Source organism: Phyllobates terribilis, unplaced genomic scaffold, assembly GCF_046119375.1.
Source record: "Phyllobates terribilis strain yellow unplaced genomic scaffold, ASM4611937v1 Scaffold_11__3_contigs__length_659146591, whole genome shotgun sequence".
NCBI lineage: Eukaryota > Metazoa > Chordata > Amphibia > Anura > Dendrobatidae > Phyllobates > Phyllobates terribilis.
Window position 1 is genome coordinate 459,070,794 of NW_027362771.1, and position 23,006 is coordinate 459,093,799.

General features: G+C 40.9%; 1 protein-coding gene across 1 annotated transcript in view; it reads right to left on the reverse strand.

Annotated features, from left to right (window-relative positions):
- RGMA (repulsive guidance molecule BMP co-receptor a) overlaps positions 1-23,006 on the reverse strand; it is a 46,707-nt gene that overhangs the window by 18,127 nt on the left and 5,574 nt on the right. Inside the window, exon 2 of the mRNA XM_073653316.1 lies at positions 6,079-6,194. Within this exon, the coding sequence (XP_073509417.1) occupies positions 6,079-6,194 (116 nt within the window). The remainder of the gene's footprint in view (positions 1-6,078; positions 6,195-23,006) is intronic.

The following is a 23,006-nucleotide window of genomic DNA, read 5'->3' on the forward strand; positions in this document are numbered from 1 at the left end:
AAAGTTTGGGCACCCCTATTAATCTTAAGCGTATTGTTTTATAAAAATTGGTGTTTTTGCAACAGCTATTTCAGTTTGATATATGTAATAACTGTTGGACACCGTAATGTTTCTGCCTTGAAATGAGGTTTATTGTACTAACAGAAAATGTGCAATCTGCATTCAAACAAAATTTGACAGGTGCATAAGTATGGGCACCTCACCAGAAAAGTGACATTAATATTTAGTAGATCCTCCTTTCGCAAAAATAACAGCCTCTAGTCGCTTCCTGTAGCTTTTAATGAGTTCCTGGATTCTGGATGAAGGTATTTTTGACCATTCCTCTTTACAAAACAATTCCAGTTCAGTTAAGTTTGATGGTCGCCGAGCATGGACAGCCCTCTTCAAATGATCCCACAGATGTTCAATGATATTCAGGTCTGGGGACTGGGATGGCCATTCCAGAACATTGTAATTGTTCCTCTGCATGAATGCCTGAGTAGATTTGGAGCGGTGTTTTGGATCATTGTCTTGCTGAAAGATCCATCCCCTGCGTAACTTCAACTTTGTCACTGATTCTTGAACATTATAGTCAAGAATCTGCTTGATACTGAGTGGAATCCATGCATCCCTCAACTTTAACAAGATTCCCAGTGCCGGCATTGGCCACACTGCCCCAAAGCATGATGGAACCTCCACCAAATTTTACTGTGGGTAGCAAGTGTTTTTCTTGGAATGCTGTGTTTTTTTGCCACCATGCATAACGCCTTTTTGTATGGCCAAACAACTCAATCTTGGTTTCATCAGTCCACAGGACCTTCTTCCAAAAAGAAATTGGCTTCTCCAAATGTGCTTTTGCATACCTCAGCCGACTCTGTTTGTGGCGTGCTTGCAGAAACGGCTTCTTTCGCATCACTCTCCCATACAGCTTCTCCTTGTGCAAAGTGCGTTGTATAGTTGACCGATGCACAGTGACACCATCTGCAGCAAGTTGATGCTGCTGCTCTCTGGAGGTGGTCTGAGGATTGTCCTTGACTGATCTCACCATTCTTCTTCTCTGCCTTTCTGATGTTTTTATTGGCCTGCCACTTCTGGCCTTAACAAGAACTGTCCCTGTGTTCTTCCATTTCCTTACTATGTTCCTCACAGTGGAAACTGACAGGTTAAATCTCTGAGACAGCTTTTTGTATCCTTCCCCTGAACAACTATGTTGAATAATCTTTGTTTTCAGATCATTTGACAGTTGCTTTGAGGAGCCCATGATGCCACTCTTCAGAGGAGACTCAAACAGGAGAACAACTTGCAAGTGGCCACTTTAAGTAGCTTTTCTCATGATTGCATACATGATTGCATACACCTGGCTATGAAGTTCAAAGCTCAATGAGGTTACAAAACAAAAAAAAGTGCTTTAGTAAGTCAGTAAAAAGTAGGTAGGAGTATTTAAAACAAGAAAATGATAAGGGTGCCCAAACTTATGCACCTGTCAAATTTTGTTTGAATGCAGATTGCACATTTTCTGTTAGTACAATAAACCTCATTTCAAGGCAGAAACATTACTGTGTCCAACAGGGAAGGTGTGCTGGGGGTAATGCGACTTTATTATGCTGCAACAATTAAAAGTAATAATATATAAGAGGCTGTCATCATGTGACGTCATAATCTAAACAGAACCCTGCTGTAGTTCGTACTATATGCACACGCACAGGCGACCATGTATAGTTTGATCTGTGGCTTATTAATATGATCTCTCACATATACATTGTATGATGTCACCCTGCCCAGCAACTGCAGGGGTGTAATGATCCACACCATCTGTAAGGCTGGGGGCAACAGAGCAGTTACAACTCACTGAAATAATTGCCTGTTAATAGGACCAATTATTTGACCAGGTGTATACACAGCCTGGTATGTTAGCACAGGAAGCCGATCTAGTTTGGTTCAGCACAACGTGTACACAGGTGCTGGAACTCATGAAGCCGCCACCAATTAACTAGCTCGCTAAATGCAGCAGTTTGTTGAAAGAAGGGTCTGACCACAATAAATCCCCCCCTTTCCAACCAAACTCGTGGTAACTAAATCAGCCTGGATGGTATGTTGGTGCACTGCTTCCCTTCCTTACAAGAGGATTCCCGTGAGCTCAAGTCCTGTGTCCTGCAGCATAAAACTTTGGTCCCAATTAATTATTGCATTTGCACTTCATTCTTCTTATTTGTGCCTTTTTAAAGTTTTTCATATGTTCCCCTGGTTTTTGTTTGTTTTTTTTACAGTCGCTATTTTGGGGGTTTACAGAAGTCAAATTTTTTTTTTAACAAATATTGTCCAGTCTCCAACCCCCAAAGACAATATGTACCTCCTATGTATTTCTGAAATTTTTTGCCCAACATTGGCAACCGGACAAAAAAAAAAAAAAAAGTTATATGACTTAAAAAAGAAAACCCTGCAAATAATGAATCACGTACAATGTGTTTTCCCAAGTCGTTCCTTGGTTCTGTTAGGTTCACATCTGCATAAAGAATTCCATTTTACTGTTCTGTCATAGGACCAGAAAAACTGCCAATGCTAAAACGGATCCGTCACATGACGGAAAACAATAGCATGAGACAGACTCCATTGACTACAGTGAATTCTGTTGCGTTTCCTCCATAATGTCTGTTCTGTTTTCCAGCCTTTTAAGACAAAAAATCCAATATAGTCTCTGAACAGAATCCCCGATACAGATGTGAGCCCACCTTTACAGCGTAGTAGTTTCCAAACCTGTGATTGCCGGCTGCTAAACTTCATCTCCCCATCATTCACGCTTGGAGTTCTAGTTTTGCAAAAGCTAGAGAGCCATGGGGCTGGGGGGAATAGGGGGTCACCTAACTTTCCAAAGGACAGATATAAGTAAAAACAGACTGTGGTCATCTGTAACATTAAGATATTGGGGCAAACAAAAGTTTTTGAGAAAAAAAAAAAAAAAAGCAGAAAAGTGACATGACAGCGTGTGAATGAATCCTGACATGGGTATGTTCACGTCATTTTTGATGTTTTTTGTGCGTAAAACACTGAATTCTACAGTACCAGAAAACATCAAAAATCTCATGCACACCATTGTTTTTTGCTCCCCTTGCATTTTTTCTTAAACCAGCAGCATGTCTCAGCATTGTTTCATTCTCCTAATGAATGAGGGTGGGGCAAAAAAAAACCAAAACACAGCTAAAATGCGTGTATTTTATGCAGCGGTTTTCCTGCCTTCGCATGTGAACATACTCATGGGGAGTGCATGATGCACAGGCTGGCTGCATTTATTGTGAGTGACCTCTAGCAATACCTGAATTAGTAATACTGACAGATAACCCAGACCTGATTGATCTGTCCTTGCTATGTAAATTTACTTAAGGCCCTAATCTCCAATTCTGAAACTTGGCCCTACAGTGATTTAACAACAGATAGCAGGGTGCTGGAAGGTCACATTATACCTTTCATTTACACCTACAGGGGAGTCACAACCCCCATCAGAGGATTAACCCAGTAATGGAATATGCAAGCTGTAATGGAAATTTCGATATGTAAATAGAGGACACAAAGAATCAGGTGTTAGGCTATGTGCCCACGTTGCATTTATGAAGCAGAAAATTTCTGCTTCATTTCTGCAAGTCCTCTCCCGGAAAAACGCATGCGGAATTCCGCACGCGTTTTTCGCGCGTTTATCACGCGTTTTCCACATGCGGAATTGCCTTGCGTTTTTTATGCATTGGACAAAGGCAATTCTGCATGCGGAAACGCAAAATTAAATGACATGCTGCGGATTTTTGAACGCAGCATAAACGCTGCGGAAAAATCCGCAGCATGGGCATTGACATTGCAGAATGCCATTGGGGACCATGGGGTGCGGATATACATGCGTTTTTCAAGCGTTTACGCTGCGGAAATTCCGCAGCATATACGCTTGAAAAATGCTACGTGGGCACACAGCCTTAGGAACATTTTACTGCCACCCTACAACCACTCACAAAAAGAAAGAAAAAAAAAATCAAGCCTTTTCTTTCAAATTTTTTTCCTCCTCAGGAGCAGATAAGAGTCTGACAGAGCATGATTGAGGCTATGTGCCCACGTTGCAGAAATGAAGCAGAAAATTTCTGCAAGTCCTCTCCCGGAAAAACGCATGTGGAATTCCGCACGCGTTTATCGCAAGTTTTCCACATGCGGAATTGCCTTGCGTTTTTTATGCATTGGACAAAGGCAATTCCGCTCGCGGAAACGCAAAATTAATTGACATGCTGCGGATTTTTGAACGCAGCATAAACGCTGCGGAAAAATCCGCAGTATGTGCATAGAACTTGCGGAATCCCATTGGGGACCATGGGGTGCGGATTACCAAGCGTTTTACAAGCGTTTCCGCTGCGGAAATTCCGCATCAAAAACGCTTGTAATCCGCAACGTGGGCACGCAGCCTTATGGATAAGATCAAAATGTCTCACTATCCACACCTATGATCATTACACAGGCTGTTCCCAAGAGCTTGCAATCTATACAATGTTTCTATAAAGATTGGAAGGAAACAGTGAAATGTGTTTAACAAACTAATACAAAGTAACCAAAAAAATATCAGAATGGAGACACATGGCCTACAAAGAAAATATTTTCACATCTGTGCTTCATCTGTGGATACAAGAGACACTGCTATTCCAGGAGGAGGGGGTGGTTAACCCTTAGCCCCCCAAATATTCAATGGGAACCTCATTGCGGGACAAAGGGGATTCATCAAACAAGCTGACAAATCTTCTGAAATGCAAGACCTTCACCTACAGCTAATAACTCCGGTCCAGGCCCGAGGTGTGCGCCTGCTTCTACAAAGCACTTCAAATCAATTACTGTATCATCTTCAACTACTTGCCCGTCAGGGTCAAAGATTCAAGACTGCAAATATTCACCTTTCACAGAGAAAAAAAAAATAAAAAAATAGTACACTAGATATTGAGTGGATTTTTAGTACTTTCCTAGTTATCTGTTCCTTGGCAAAGCTGGGTGACATTTCCATCATTACAGCTCATCACCCAACTTTTCTACAGTCCTGGATTAAAACGTTGCTGTACAGGTAGGCAGATCTGCCGATAGACAGACTACACGGTCACAACTAGTTGTCACCCAGCTTTCTCAAAATCAGACAAGTAGGGAGTCTAGGACTTTAAATAGCCCGACATTATAAAATAATAAGACGTACCTAGTGCTATAAAATAATGACACTAAACTGTGGCCATTCACGTATACTCATTTCATTATAAACGTAATTACACGCCATAAATGAACAATTATTTTATTTCCCATACCAATTAAAAGTGGCATTGTCTGAACAAGAAAATAAACTTTTCTTAAAGGGCCAGAACACACCTTTTATATAAAAGAACAGAGTGATTATTGGCCAGGTAACTAGAAACACTTGCACCTCCTGGATGCAATATACATAGATACTTCTAAATAATTATTTAAGGATTTAACAGGACTACATTTCCTGGTGAATAAAAACCTCAAGTCTGCAGAAACTCGAGCCTTTTCAAGGAACAAAACCCCCAGTGTGGAGTCTGCCCTCCTCCCCCCAACAAAAACAAGGTTGGCAGGAATTTGCAAGCAAGGATCAAGCCAGGAAAACACTAGGATTCATTGGAAACAGATGCCTACCCCGGGTCTCATTCTATAGGTCCTGCGGCCCTACCTCGAAAAGCAATAAACAGGGAGACACCACAAATAAGCCAAGCTTTTCCCTGATCCCAGCAGTATTCTTACCGGGAGGAACAGGGCCAAGAACGGGGATATAAAAGGCAATTAATTACAATGATCTGTGGTGGTAAAAATATCAACAAAGTGATTAATATACTACTATATAGTTACCACTTACCGGACACAAAAAACAATAAATACATGATAAACTGCAACAATGCAAAACTTTTCTAGTACTTTGCTTGTAGAAACTTTTTCTAATGCAAATATTACAAACTTTGCATATTAATAATAGGACATCACAATGCTGGACCATGTGGTTCCTATTCAGGGGCCCCTCTCAGGGAGAGGAGATCCTTCTAATATACTTTTCAGAAATAAGACAGCCAGGGATTTCCTTACCTGTGTGGAATGTGCACAAGAAGACGGTGATGATTTTGAAGAGTCCCAGGGCTGTGGGTCCTGCCCCTCTCCCCATGCCCATCCATCCAGCTCGGGCTTTAACCACCACCCTCGCCCTGCACGAACAGTCAAAAAAGAAAAGAGAGAGAATAGATCACACTCCAGAAGACATCAACTTGTGCAAAGAGCTGGAGCCAGCAGCAACAGCACTGCAATGAAGGATTACACCCTCCCCCTGGACATTTCCCTCCCTCCTTCCACAAGAGCAGCCATCAATCACAGCTCTTCCCTTCCAATGACTGCACAGTTCTTCCCTTCCCTCCCAGCCTCCCACACTGACCCACCCACTGCTCTCCTCCAGTTACACAGGCCTAAGGAGGAGTCCCCAGCTGAGATTCCTCCTCACACATCCAGCAACTGAGAAAACACTTCCCTGCATAGTAAAGTAAAGCCCTGAAGGGAAAATAAACAGGCGCAGTACCTATGGGCGCCCCCTCCTCACCACATGTCACACTTGTGGGCCAAACTGATGGAACAATTAGCACTGAATTGCTTTGCTGCATTTGGCCCACGTTGCTCCTGTAGAAGTGACAGAGCATGTGGGGTTTTACATAATACTGCACTGTGTTAGGGCAGGTTCACACGACTGTATAAAAAAACCTTCAGATTCATCCAGAAAAGTGGGACAATTTTTTTTCCGCACTTATCCGTATACAATCTTTTTTTTTTTACAGCATTAATCATTGACCGTTTCCTATGTTACAGAATAGCAATGTACCCATGAAAATCGGATGCTAGACTGTGGCATTTGATTTTGTTCTCACACCCATAGACTTGAATGGGTGCGTCTCATCCCATTTATAGAGGAAAATCATGCATGCTCTAATTTTTTTTCACACGCCGATTTGGTTAGTGAAAAAAAATTGTTCATTTGCACTGCCCATTGAATAACAATGGTACGAGTACAATCCAATTTTTTTTTTAATAGATCGCACTTGTACTGAAAATATGGTCGTGTGAATGAGCCCCTAGGCTGCTTTCACACTGTGTTCTGTGTCCCTGTCGGGGCATACGTCCTAAGATTCCCCGCAAAAACGGGGTCTGGAGGTAAGCTCTGAAAGGGGGCTATAGACTGCAATGGTGATGGCAAAACGTCTGAGTGGCCGCCTCCTGTGTTCGTATACTCCCGAAAAAAGTGCACGGCAGAGCGCACGTTCATTCTGCCGTCACCATTCCGGTCTATGGCCCCCGTCAGAGCTTGTGTCCAGACCCCGTTTTTGCGGGGAATTTTAGGATGCATGGCCCGACGGGGACACAGAACGCTATGTGAAAGCACTCTTAGGCTACTGTCCCACTATCAGTATTTGGTCAGTATTTTTCCTCAGTATTTGTAAGCCAAAACCAGGAGTGGGTCAAAACTGCAGAATTGGTGACTTGTTTCTATTATACCTTTTCTCTGATTGTTCCTCACCTGGTTTTAACTTACAAATACTGAGGTAAAAAACTCACCAAATACTGATAGTGTGGCAGTGGCCTAATGCTACGTTCACACATTCAGTATTTTTTCTCAGTATTTCTAAGCCACAACCAGGAGTGGGTGATAAATGCAGAATTGGTGACTTGTTTCTATTATACTTTTCCTCTGATTGTTCCACTCCTGATTTTGGCTTACAAATACTGAGGTAAAATACTGACTAAATACTGAAGGTGGGGATGTGGCTTTAGGCTATGGCCCCACTATCAGTATTTGGTCAGTATTTTTTCTCAGGAGTGGGAGCCAAAACCAGATGAGGAACAATCACAGAAAAGGTATAATAGAAACAAGACACCAATTCTTCAGTTTTGACCCACTCCTGGTTTTGGCTTACAAATACTGAGGTAAAAAACTGACCAAATACTGAACGTGTACACATGGGCTAGGGCTATGTTCCCACTACGAGCTTTTGGTGAGTTTTTGATGTTGCAGATTTTATGCACTTATGTAAATTAGTCTACTTGTGTTTTTTCATTGTTTTGACGCTGTGTTTTTGCTTGTTTGGTGTGTCATGTTTTAAACAATGCTGCTTTGTCTTTGATACTTCCTTGTATTTGGCTGACAAAACTTTATGAATACATAATCATGTGCGGATTCCATGCGTTTTTGATGCATTTCTGCAGTGGAAACGCACTGAAAACGCTTTTTTTTTTTTACCTGCAGATTTTCTGCATTTAGTGCAAGTCTATGGGGAAAATCCGCATATAAAACTCATTGTACCTGCAAGAGAAATTGAAAAGTTGCAGATTTAAAATATGAACTGCAGGTCAGTTTATGCTGAGTTATAAAAGGTATAGTTGACAAGAGATCCTTCGAGAGTGCTTTGGTCTTGCCCATGTTGTAGAGGTTAGAGTCTGACTGATTAATTGAGTCCGTGGACAGGAGTCTTTTATACAGGTGACTATGTAAGACAATTGTCTTTAATGCAGGTAACGAGTTGATTAGGAGAGTCTAACTGGTTTGTAAGAGCTAGAACTCATAATGGTCTGTATGGGATCAAATGCTTATTCCTCACTGCAAAATGCGAAAAAAAAAATTATCTAATTTATACAATGTGATTTTCTTGATTTTGTTTTTTTGTGTGGATATTTTATCTCTCAATATTAAAATTAACCTACCCTTAAAATTATAGACTGTTCATGTCTTTGTCAGTGGGCAAACTTACAAAAACAGCAAGGGATCAAATACCACTGTATATATGTTTAAAAGCACCCTCACGGTGGGGCACGGATTACCAAGCGTTTTAAAAGCGTTTCCACTGCGGAAATTCCGCAGCAAAAACACTTGAAAAACGCATCGTGGGCATGCAGCCCTAGGGTGTGTGCATATGGTATCCTTTGGATGCCGATGCACCTGCTGGGTTTTTAAGGGCAAAGCCACTTCAGGAAAATGTGGACAGTTGTTTTCCTGAAGCGATTTCGCCGGGGTCCTTATAGACGTTTTTTTGCGGCACTGTCTGCGTCTTTTTCCCTGTATTTTCAAGCATAGAGAGTGGGCAGATTCCTTGCGGAAGCCACCTGGAGAATGAACCCGTTATTTCTTTTAACCGCTTCAGGTGTTTCTGAACCCTTAAATGGTTAAAATAAATGACATAAGACAGAACATGTGCACAGCAGTTGTTTTGACATTGCTGTGAATTATATTAATTTTTATAGGGCACTTTTGCTGTACTTTTTCCAAATAGATTTGGGGCAGAAGCCACCTGAAAAAGACACCATGTGCAAGTACCCCTATTGTGCACATGGTGATGTTATTTCCCATTAAAGTATTTGAAGTGGGTTATTTCATTATTTAAAAAAAAAAAAGGCTAGACTAAAATGTGTCAAATATATTAAGAGGCACACCCCCTTTTAATAAATGAACACGTATTTGGTATCTAAGATGAGATATGAGCTGGTGAAGTTTTCTATTATAAATTGTTCAAGTTTCTGGCATAAATTATAGTAAATCCACTTATTGCCCCCAAAAGACCTCCTCTTTTTTTTTTTTAGTGAAGTAGCAAAGTTGGTAGAAGAGGGCAAAAGTCCATATGCACCAGTTTGGCTTTCACAAAAACATGCAACTTTTGATAAGCCACAGCTTTGGTGCGCAATACACTGTTTCTAATGACAAATTCAGCTCTGCTACGTCTGGATTTCTCAATTAAGAACACCATGTTTCCTCCTCGATGTGTTTGTTTTACCTCACATTGTTTCATGACCTAATCGTCCCCTTTTTTCCATTTGCAGCGTTATTGCTGCCAAGTGATGTCATATGTCTGCTTTCTACATTAATATCCTGGAGATCTCCTACTCCGAAGCAAAGGATAAGACTATACAATGATTTTTACTTTCACCAGAAATACAATATGACCATGCAAGTGATTCAGGATGATAACCCTGATGCAGAATTTTTCTTCCTGACAGTAGGTATGCAATAATATTATGTCATTTTTGTATCACTTGTATGATGTATGTAAGCACAGTCAATGTATAATCGTACCATAGATCTGCTATCAGGGACCAACTTACAGCAGATAGTATATTACACACCCCGGCACATAAGGGTAAAAGGGTAACACAACTGTCCTTACATCCCCTACACAACACCTATGATGACATCTGCAGTCACAGACCTCTCTCTGAACTTATAGCTCAGCGCGCAGAGTACTGGTGTAAAACTGATCTTTACAGTGAAAGATTGGAATGTTAACAGTGTAATTTTCACATCAAATCAAAATGTTGCACCACTAGAATGTTTTTGTTCTAATTATGTATAGAATTTACTCTGCATTAAAAAATGATTTGCTGATGACCAAAACTGGTAACTCACTAGGTCAGAAAAATCTTTCTACGGTGTGTGCGTCAATGGTGATAAATACGTTATAGGCCCAAGCCCTGAGGCCGAAATACTAAGGGTATGTGCACAAAAAGACGCCAATTTATCAATGCTTTTATGCCAAGTAAAGGGTAAAAGCTTTGAAATGTTGCAAAATGTTGTTGCACCTTCGAGTTGCGCCAAAATTGAGCAACTTTTGTAGTATTCTAGCTAGACTTTTTCCAGCTCCTCCCATTTTGGCGGAGCTGGATGGGGACGCAATGGGTGCCTGGCACCACAGCTTGTCTAATTCATGAAGAGTTGTGGTGTTCCATATTACAGAAATCTCATTCCAGTCCCTGACTGGAGTAAGATGTATGGCACAGCGCATTGATCATGATCGTCTGACTCCAGAAAGCCCAAATCGACGGTCTTCATGAATTTGGGCCAGCATCTTTTTCAGGTGGGTCTGCTTCAAAACCCGCCTAAAAATCCCTCAGAAAATGCTCAAAATAATGAACATTTGCATTTCTATGTAAAAATGACAGGCTATTCTGTTTTTTTGAGCATCTTTTAACTGCTTCACATTTTACAAAGACACCAAGCTGTTAATAGAAGTGAGCTGACCATTCTTCAGGCGTTTCCTGCGATGTCTATACTTTATAATTCAAAGGAATGGCTCCAAAAACAATGAAAAAAACACTAAAGAAACAACCCCAAAAAAATGCAAGGAAAAATGGCGCTTCCTGAAGCGTCTTCCTCTTGGAAAACCTTGTGGGTTTGCCCACATTTAAAATGTTGTGTGCACATACTCTGGGAGAGTCTAATTGCATGTCCATTTCTGATTTATGTAACACATAAGGGCTGATTATCAACCAATTTTTGCCAAAATTCTGGCATAAAACTGTTTGAAATGCTGCAATTTTTTTTGCAAAGATTTGCAAATCTTGGCCAATTTACGCTAATCTTGAGCAGCTCTGACAACTTTTTGAAACATGAGTGGAACTAAGCACTCATGGCTGGCATGTTTGATAAAGTCATCATAATTTATGCCACAAAGTATTAAAAACTATGATGTACTGCAGTGCCAATGTATTTCCAAATACATGGATATGTCCACGTTCAAAAATCATATAACCAGTTAAGATGCAGATTCTGATGTAATTGGTGATTTGGATCCACTTAAAGAAAACTAGTCAGACTGTTTTACATATGGAAAAAGTGGTATCGTTGTATAGACCATAATCCCTCAATAAAAATGCAGCCATTTTTGTAAACCTCTAATGTGCCGTGCCCATGATGAAAAATCTAGTGTAGTGTAGAACCCAATACAAATCAGGCTGGAAGTGCACTAGGGGCGTCAGCGCATATAGTCTGCTTCTTCCAAGTGCAGTGACAAGCCCCCGGTGGACTTCCAACCTAATTTTCATATGGCTTCGTGATTAGACTCCTCATGGCTGGCACATCAGATCTCTACAAAAAAGACGTCTACACAGCCATACCACTACTTCTATATATGAAAATATGCTGACGGGTTCCCTTGTAATCTCTCACTAGTGCAGTCTCAGGCTTAGGACCTCGAGTGATCATACCAAAGTACAGAACTATAGAAGAAGGATATAAAAATTCCACTTCTGGTTTGTTTTTCATCATTTCTTATAACAGCCATATACAGTGGGTGAAATAAATATTGAACATGTCACCAATTTTCTAAGTAAATATATTTCTAAAGGCACCATTGACATGAAATTCTCACCGGATGTTGGTAACAACCCATCCAATCCACACAGCCAAAGAAATCAAACCATGGATGTGCATAAATTATGTGTAATAATGAGAAATGACACAGGGAAAAAGTATTGAACACGCTTATTTAAATTTAATTAATACGTCATACAAAAGCCTTTGTTGGTCATGACAGCTTCAAGACGCTTCCTGTATGGAGAAACTAGTCGCATGCATTGCTCAGGTGTGATTCTGGCCAAAATTGGTGACATGTCCAATACTTATTTCATCCACTGTATATGAACTATGCACTACACTGTATGACCAGCGACATGCATTATGAATAAGGTGCTACTCATGCTCACACTTGTATTTCCACAAGCGAACATAAATCTGTGGAGTGTAATTTTTTGCTCACATTATTGGTGACTACCCAGGTGTCTCTACCAACACCCTGCAATACCCTACTGATATAATGTATCAGGGAAGCAGATACAAATATCCCATCCTCAGAAAGTCATATCCTGCACGTACACAAAGACATATTTGCCTCTTAGAACCTGTCAAATTTAAAGAACACGCTATGCAAGTTTTAGAAGTGAGATGTTTCAGCTTGTGGTCTGGACAGACACATGACTTCAAGTTATAGCTTTTCTATTAACTCTTTGCAAACCTGAGCTTATACCATGTAACACTTGTAACAAGTTAGGCTCAGAAAAGGAATACGTCAGATCGTTTTCAGGAGTGGCCAATATCTGCATGGCATATTATTTGGCAATCAATTCTCATAATAATTTGTTAAACAGAGTTGGGCGAATTTATTCGAGTGGCATTTGATGTCTCTGCACATGCGCATTGTAAGGTCTTCGTGACGTTGTATCACGATGTGCGCCACAATCTTGCGACACGCATTCTAGATTCAGAACGTCCCATAAAAAAAGAACTGATACTCACTTTTCACCTCTCCAGCCACCTCACCTGCTCGCTTTTCCCTGTACAGTTCTTGTCACCACTTCTCACCGCCTGAAATCCCAGGAATCTTCACATTAGGCTGAGACTTCCAGCCGCGACTCTGGCTGGCATATCCCTGCGCATGCAGATGGAGCAGTGGAGGTGGCCAGAAAGGTAAATGGTAAGGTATTAGATTTTGTTTGTGTGTTGTTTTTTTTTTTTTTTAACCTTCTGCCGGCTCTCTATGGCACCGAGAACCATACGAGGGACAGTCAGCAGCAGAAATGAGCAGTAAGGTTTTCACTTTTTTGTTTTTTTTCTACATCTTATGTTTATTATTTTAATACACCATAATAAGAGATTCAATTTTCGAAGAATAAATTAGCTGAGAATCTAATTTCTAGGTAAAATCTATGTGATTTGGCAAATCTGAATGTTGTCAGATCCGCTCATCTCAATTGCTAAATAATAAATGTAATTACTGTACTGCATTGTCCTTTATATATACTTTTGCACTCTACTAAATGGTAGAATAAATGGTAAGCAGAGGTATACAGCCAAATGCAGGAAAAAATATATACATTTTGGCCTTTGTCTTGGTAGGCCTACCAGCATGTTGCAGGCACGCAAGATTTTCAGCCGTGCTACCAAGATGGGCATTGTATCAAGGGTGTGCATAATGTTCAGGGAGGGCGTGATTAGAGGATGAGAGGCAGCACTATTCTGGAGGCTGCAACACCCTCCCAGATTACTCCAGCCTCATTACTACACTGCTCAAAAAAATAAAGGGAACACTTAAACAACAGAATATAACTCCAAGTAAATCAAACTTCTGTGAAATCAAACTGTCCACTTAGGAAGCAACACTGATTGACAATCAATTTCACATGCTGTTGTACAAATGGAATAGACAATAGATGGAAATTATTGGCAATTATCAAGAGACCCTCAATAAAGGAGTGGTTCTGCAGGTGGGGACCACAGACCACATCTCACTACCAATGCTTTCTGGCTGATGTTTTGGTCACTTTTGAATGTTGGTTGTACTTTCACGCTCGTGGTAGCATGAGACGGACTCTACAACCCACAGAAGTTGCTCAGGTAGTGCAGCTCATTCAGGATGGCACATCAATGCGAGCTGTGGCAAGAAGGTTTGCGCTTTCTGTCAGCGTAGTGTCCAGAAGCTGGAGGTGCTACCAGGAGACAGGCCAGTACACCAGGACACGTGGAGGGGGCCGTAGGAGGGCAGCAACCCAGCAGCAGGACCGCTACCTCCGCCTTTGAGCAAGGAGGAACAGGAGGAGCACTGCCAGAGCCCTGCAAAATGACCTCCAGCAGGCCACAAATGTGCATGTGTCTGCAAAAACGGTTAGAAACCGACTCCATGAGGGTGGTATGAGGGCCCAACGTCCACAGATGGGGGTTGTGCTCACAGACCAACACCGTGCAGGACGCTTGGCATTTGCCACAGAACACCAGGATTGGCAAAGTCGCCACTGGCGCCCTGTGCTCTTCACAGATGAAAGCAGGTTCACACTGAGCACATGTGACAGACGTGACAGAGTCTGGAGACGCCGTGGAGTGCGATCTGCTGCCTGCAACATCCTTCAGCATGACCGGTTTGGCAGTGGGTCAGTAATGGTGTGGGGTGGCATTTCTTTGGAGGGCCCCACAGCCCTCCATGTGCTCGCCAGAGGTAGCCTGACTGCCATTAGGTACCGAGATGAGATCCTCAGACCCCTTGTGAGACCATATGCTGGTGCGGTTGGCCCTGGGTTCCTCCTAATGCAGGACAATGCCAGACCTCATGTGGCTGGAGTGTGTCAGCAGTTCCTGCGAGATGAAGGCAGTGAAGCTATGGACTGGCCGCCCGTTCCCCAGACCTGAATCCGATTGAGCACATCTGGGACATCATGTCTCGCTCCATCCACCAACGTCATGTTGCACCACAGACTGTCCAGGAGTTGGCGGATGCTTTAGTCCAGGTCTGGGAGGAGATCCCACAGGAGACCATCCGCAACCTCATCAGGAGCATGCCTGATTTTGACTTGTTTTAAGGACATTACATCAAAGTTGGATCAGCCTGTAGTGTGTTTTTCCACTTTAATTTTGGGGGTAACTCCAAATCCAGGCCTCCATTGGTTAATAAATTTGATTTCCATTGATGATTTTTGTGTGATTTTGTTGTCAGCACATTCAACTTCGTACAGAACAAAGTATTCAATGAGAATATTTCAATCATTCAGATCTAGGATGTGTTATTTGAGTGTTCCCTTTATTTTTTTGAGCAGTGTATATGTCATGCAGGACATTGAATAAAAACATTATTGTGCCGCATAAAACAATTTACTAGAATACAGGATGTGACAGATGCAGTATACAGCTATATTAGTGGTCTTGGGCAGTATGAGGAGCTGACAGGTTCTCTTTAATGAAGGGGGTCCTAAGTAGAGGACCACCCTGTGTGGTGTCCATATGGACAGGGTTGTCTGCATAACACAGCTCCTTTTCCAAGGCACCCCACTGGGAAAATGTATGATGACATACATCCACAACAAAGGAATTATATAACCTAGGAATATACATAAAGGTTTACATAAAGTTTTTAAAAAGTGAGTATATATTTACTGATCTGTGCAGGTGCTGAAATTTATATCTATAGCTTTTGTCGGGTCATGGGCAGGTTCACTTTCACATATGGTTAAGCTCAAAACTGTTACTAAAGGGATATTCCTATAAACAACATTTATCATCCATCCGCAGGAGGATAGATGATAAAGGTATTATTGCTAGAATTCAGACTATGAGATCCCCACCGAGCTTGGGAATAAGGGGCACAAAGTACCCTGTATAAATAGAGTGGTGGTGAACATGTGAGACCATGCCTCTTACAGACCGTGAACAGGCAGTGGTCGCACATGCTCACTGCTGCTTTCTTCAAGCATCGGACCCCTCAGTCTTAGGCCACGTTCACACGTTCAGTATTTGGTCAGTATTTCACATCAGTATTTGTAAGCCAAAACCAGGAGTGGGTGATAAATACAGATGTGGTGACGTGTTTCTATTATACTTTTCCTCTGATTGTTCTATTCCTGATTTTGGCTTACAAATACTGACCAAATACTGAACGTGTGAATGTGGCCTTACTCAGTGTCACAGAGCCAGGTATAGTGTCAGTTAAGAGGTAAACAGCATCAGAAACATATTTTTTAGAGTAAGGCTATGTGCCCACGATGCACAAATGCTCCGGATTTTTCCTGAGCGTTTCTGCATCTCCCTGGCAGAAAAAAACGCATGCGGATTGTACATTCGTTTTCCTGCCAGGGACATGTGGAAGTGAAGTGTTCTTCACATGCATTTCCGCATGCGGGTTGTCAAGCGCTTTCCAAGCGATCTTAGCATCACTTGGAAAGTGCCTGACAACTTGGTCACACTATATAAATCCATGCAACCGGCATGGATTTATATAGCGTGACCGTAAAAGAATGGTAAAAACTAAAAAAATAAATCTATACTTACCCTCCGATGGCCCGCGCTATCTTGCTTCGCTCGGTCCCGGCTGCCGGCAGCGGTAGAGTGAAGGACCTGTCGACGTCAGCGTCACGTGACCCGTCACATGACTCTGACGTCAGCGCAGGTCCTTCATTCCATCGCAAAGTGCCGGGAAGCGAGGAGGAGCGCAGCGCGGGCCGCCAGAAGGTAAGTATATATTTATTTTTTATTTTATTCTTTTTTTACAGCTTTTTTAATGGTACCTGGGTGTGGATGAGACTCTCCTCTCCTCCACACCCGGATACCATCCGCACATTAGAACGCGCCAATAATGCAAGTACAGATGCAGTCTTGCGGAATTGGCGCGTTCTAATGCAAGTCAATGGCGGCTAAAACGCAGCACTTCCGCAAAACAATTGGTAGTGCTGCGTTTTTTTCCGCAATGATAATCCGCAGCGGAAATTTCCGCAGCATGTGCACAGCACATGCGGATTATCATTGGGGGACATGGCAGGCCTTCTACCATGCGTTTTTTAAGCGTTTCTGCAGCATTTTTGCCACTGCGGAAACGCATAAAAAACCCGCATCGTGGGCACACTGCCTAAAGATCACTTGCCACAACCGGGGTAAGGTAAGTGGTAACATTAGAGACAATAATCTTGCATCTTATTTATTTTACTCACTTATATAGCACCATTAATTCCGCAGCACTTTACAGTCATCAACATCGCAGTCCCCATTGGGGCTCACAATCGAAATTCCCTACTGGTATGTCTTGTCGTTCTTTGTATGCTGATCTATATGGATTATTAAGTAAAGTGTATTCTGAAAGTCTAGACTATAGACCGTAAAACTTTTTCAGAAATTCTAAATGACAAAACGCTCTTGTTAGTGTTCTAATATAAGCCAATTAATCAAATAGAAAAATGTTCTTTTTGTAGAGATCACCAAAATATTAAAGTCAGATGGTATGATCTGTGTTAGGCAACTGGGCATGTTCTATGCAGAACCATTTCCAGCGATCTGGTGAGATCATTTTATCTCTAATTACAATGTTTCCAAATTCATAAATGTCTTTCTAATTGACTTTTAGATGATCCCAACCTGACGGCACAGGCAACATCCCCAACTGGCCACCCGCAAGATGACTGCATTTCTTCAAGTCACTTCCCTTCTAACATTTCTTGATAATCAATAGGTTTCTAAGCCCTGCTGTCTTCTTAGATGGCCCCTCGGAAGTGTAAGGGTTAAGGAGAAGTGTCAAATCAAGGTAAGATGAATAATTTTTGCCAGGCTTTTAGCATAAACATTTATAAATATGTTATACAGAGAGCTGATAAAAGCAAGTCCATGGTGAGGAAAGATAAGCACCATGTCATCCTCTTCCATTAACAAGTATGTGAATGATTAATCAGACACAAGAGCTTTCACTTGGCTGCAATCGGAATGTGTTCCAGGATCAAATCCATGTACAATATTTGGCATGACCGCCCGATGAGGGCTGAGGGTTATGCCCGGCATCAGGAAACTACACCTTTACTTGACTGTTGGTGTGTTGGAAGTATCATCTTACATATGAGGAGCACATATACAGCTGGTAGGAGGTAGCAAATGGCGTATTTACAACAGCACTGATGTTAGATTAGGCCATATATAGTGCCTACAGGGGCTGAATTGGAAACAGTGCGAGTCACATCTAAGTTCTGATGCCTAAAGGACCATGAAATGACCCACTATAACACATGGTACTGTAGGTGAAGGCCAAGGAGCTTCACGTTACATGTCTCAGTGTCTATAAATGCATTCACTCTGCTTGGACTTCCTAATCAAAACAGGGTCTAACTATTGCGATCCGCTATTCAAGTAAAAACTTAAACTGATACTCTAATCTTAAAGGGAACCTGTCACATTGAACATGCAGCAGTCTGATCTGGGTATCATGTTATAAAGGAGGAGAAGCAGAGCAGATATATAATATATACAATTTATTTGTAGTTATTTTTTTATTAACTTAAACTCCTGTTCATTCTGGACTTAGGAGTTTATTAGGCAGTCTCACTCCATGGTTGAGGGCGGTTAGTCAATAGGACCGGCTACTTGACACCTAACCATAGAAACATTTGAATATGAAATTCCAATTATAGTGGAATTTTCTCCTAATAATATATATATATATATATATATATATATATATATATATATATATATATATATATATATATATATATTTATTAGGAGAAAATTCCAGTATAATTTGAATTTCATATTAAAATGTTTCTATGGTTAGGTGTCAAGTAGCCGGTCCTATTGACTGACAGCTCTCAACCATGAACTGAGACTGCCCATTAGGCTCCTAAGTCCAGAATGAGCAGGAGTTTAAGTTAATAAAATACAAGTTGTACTGAATCTTTTCACATCTATATATATAGTTGTATCTATAGCTCTATACACATCATGCAGCTCAGAAAGCACATTTAACCTGACAGGTCCTCTTTAAGTACTGAGAAAGTCAAGGAAAATTTCTGTCTTTCTGATTATTACATTCTAGAAGTTCCTAAAAAATCTCTAGGAACGTGACTTTTATGTCTTTCCTAAGGCACTTGTCCTGATTCAAACTTATTTCAACATTCCTAAAGTCCCACACATAAGAAGCAAAACTTTAAATATTCTGTACAGTATCCTTGTCTCCTATTTTTCATGACTTTATCACTTCCCCCACTGAACATACCGGGTTGGAGGAAGGTGTAGGCAAGTCCTGTTCTGTGTAAAATGAAACAAATCTGTAACAAGACAAATGAGTGTGTATGCGCATACCCCTTAGTCCTTACGCTCAAGCTCTTGTAAAAACATAAAGCGGAAAATAAGTGAGATGAGCCACCTGGAAGTTTGACAGGATCTATCTTCTCATAAAACCTAGGTGAGGTTTATGAGGCTTGTAAAAATGCATTGAATTCTAGGTGTATTAGCAGGAGGAAAAAAAACTATCTCAATTTCTAGAGTAAAAGGCAGGAGATGCAAAGAGAGACTTACAAATGACTTTTGATTGCCTGGTTTACAAGCCTCCATTTAGCTGCCCGATTTACAAATTACAAATTGTAAGACTTAAGCGCTGTAGATTAGAGCTCCCACACACTAATAAATATCATTTCTGTGGTTTATGTTACTGGTTTCTTTTATGCAATGCAATACTATACACGAGCCTGTCTTCTGGGGGCATTCCAAGATCTTGTGATCACAGGGATATAAGAAATGGGCTTAATAAAAGTGAAATATAAATTGTATTTAAGAAGAAATATATGATGTGGGTGCTTTATATCAAGGAGCACTTTATGTCTATGACTTAATGAGTGGCCGGATAATCTTATTGAGAGATGGTCAGAAGCCTTTCCATGTATAATCTTGTTAATTCTACAAGGACCGCATGTAATCAAATAGGATTTAAAGGGGTGTTGCTCACTAAAGTCTGTGGCCATTAACCACCCATCATTTTTGCCCACACTATCAAATCTCTAGGCCATGCTCTACTTCCACAGAGGGGTATGATTGTCTGATAAGTTAGAGCTGCTTCTGAAGAACTGGACAAGAAACTGGATGCTTTCAGGTGTCAATCGAGCCAACAAAACAGGAACACCTCGGCTTTTTGGCCCATATAGTGTCTGTTTTGTCAACAGGCTTCCATTACAAAGGTTACATTGTGTTAAGTTTATAGGTGTCGCGTAAAAAAGACACTCCCGTTATTCAAATAGTCTTTATCTTATTTTCATTTTTTTCTTTACTATGGACATTTTGGATAATCTTTGGATGATTCCATAAAACCTGTCTTGATTTTGACAGTACAAAAATATTCAAAAAAAGTTTTTCCAAGTCTGGTTGTGACCGCACATTGACTACATGACAAGCACTTTTACCTACTGTGTCTCCCCCCCCACCCCATTTCCTTATAGATTGTAAGCTTGCGAGCAGGACCCTCACTCCTCCTGTAACCGTTGAACTATGTGTTACTTAGTAATGTCTTTATTCTCTACATATCTCCGCTTAATTGTAAAGTGTTGGCACTATATAAATACAATTATTAGTATTATTATTATTAACTACAGCTCTAGATGGAAATAAGGCAAATCACCCTCTTTATGTGTTTCTACCACCCTCCATGTGCAATAGCGATCTCATTTCATCTGAAAAGTTCCATCATATTTGTTTGCCGTCAGTTTCCTCCAGTACAGACTGCAATTCTGAGAGAATCTGGACCAACTCCTGATAAATTGGTAGAGTTTCTCAGTTACTGTCTACTGCCTGTTGTCAAGTATAATCCATCTCTAGCACTAAAGATGCAGAGAAAAACTTTTAAAAAAAAGTGGATGCAGGGCTTTGTTTCTTTGATCCTGATTTCAGGTCTGTGAAATTGCATACCGGCATATCTGAGAGGCAAACTTTCTGTTTGGGGGCAGGCAAGCACAATGCATGCTGCGAACTAGCAGAAAAAAAGTTCTATCTGCAATAATGCTGGTAGAATGGCAGAATGTTAATGAAAATGTAATGCCCACTCAAAAATAGTGGAAGGTGAGTTACAGAACTTAAGAATTGGGACCGTTTCTGGACATGTTAGACTTGTGCACCAAAAGCAGTTGTAACCTCTTCTGGAAGATGAGCCCAGTAAGACCTTTACTTCGGTCTAGAGTGAAATGACGGGTAATCTTTAACTCCAAATGTATCCAACTACCCGTGATATAGCTATATACTGTAAGTGCAAAATCGTTAGCTGTACAGGTGCTTGGAGTGGCTACAAAACCCTTCTGCTCTACATGGTGTTGGGGGGAATATGATCCACAAATTTACACCTTTGCGACATACACTTCTGATGGTCCCAAAAAAAACAGTCAATGCTTGAGAAATTTTTGGATTAATATTAGATGTTTCTGACTGCTAAATACAGATTAGCGTCATTTATGGACTGGTCAGAAGGGGAATAAGAAATGAAAAACACTGAAGAGTCCTAAAGTATTTCTATATGTACATCTATGGCACAACTGTCTCTTTCCTATAGACAGGGCAGTATAATACACTGTTAAGGTTGTCTCCTATCATCTTAGCCCATGTTCCACATAGCAGAAACCCTGCATCTATTTCTGCTGCAATTTTATGTGTAGAAAATCTGCTGCATTTAACAGTTCAAGCAAATGGATGTGACTTCATAAAAACTCATAACCATTGTTCGTTTAAAGCTACTATTCAACTTTGCATTTTTGGTGCATTTTTCTCCCTATAGACTTCTATGGGGAGCCTGAAAGACGCAAGCACAAAACACAATTGCCTTTTATGTGGAGAATTCTAGGTGTTCTGCACTAAAAAAAGTATAGAAAAAACACTGAATCAAATCCGTACAAAAAGGTCATCCTAAAATGCAAAAAAAAGCCAGCAAAAACTCAATAATCGGAGCAGATTGCTACTGCATGGTTTCTTGCTGACACCTGCAGAAGAACCACAGTGGGGAAAAAGGCAGCTTTTGCACATGTGGGAACATGGCCTTACTTTTTACAAATGAGCAATTGTCTTTTGAGCCGCTAGTTTGATCTTTGAAACCGCAGCTAAAAATACAATTATAATGCCAAGAACTATTAAATAGACGGTATGTATAAAATGATTGCAGTCTACGATGGAGTTAATTGCCCCATAAAAGCAGAGCAGGTAGAGTGTGTCACATTTTGACACTTGGCACTTCAGTTTCCTATGCAAGTTTGTTCTTCTCTTTGCTGAGCAGTTCAGAAACAGGCTCATATAGTTTTATGGACCTGAGTGTGTGTGATCTAGTTACAAGTCAGTGATACTAAAGATAAGGTGGACTTTCAACCGTACAGGACATGATAATAATAGTTATACCCAATGACATCACATGCACATGCTGAAACAAGAAGTGCACAAAACTGATGATGATGGATAATTGGTCAATAATTCAATCCTAACGCTGATTTCACACCCACGTTATGGTCCATATTACTTCTGCAACATGTAGTGGTTCTGCTGAAAAGAACTCAGACCAACATAGGGATCATTAGAGTATGAGAACACATTAAGTATTTGGTGCAGAAATTTCTGCACCGTTTCTGCATCTCTTGGCAAGAAAAACGCTGCATAAAATAGTCGCTTTTTTGATGCATTTTCTACCGCAGTTTTGGTGTCTATTTTTCCGCACTCCTTAGTATGGGTGAAATCTGCAGCAAAAACACTGAAGAATCTGCAAGGAAAAAATAAGCAATGTGTGCATGAGACTTCAGGATTCTCATTCACTTTGCTGGTATTAGGAAATCCTTCAGGACAAATCTGCGCAGAAAAAAACACAACAAAAATGCGACAAATCTGCAACGTGTGCACAGGCCTTTTTAGTGATTAAGCTCCATTATAACCACTGAGGTTTCATATTATAGACATATCA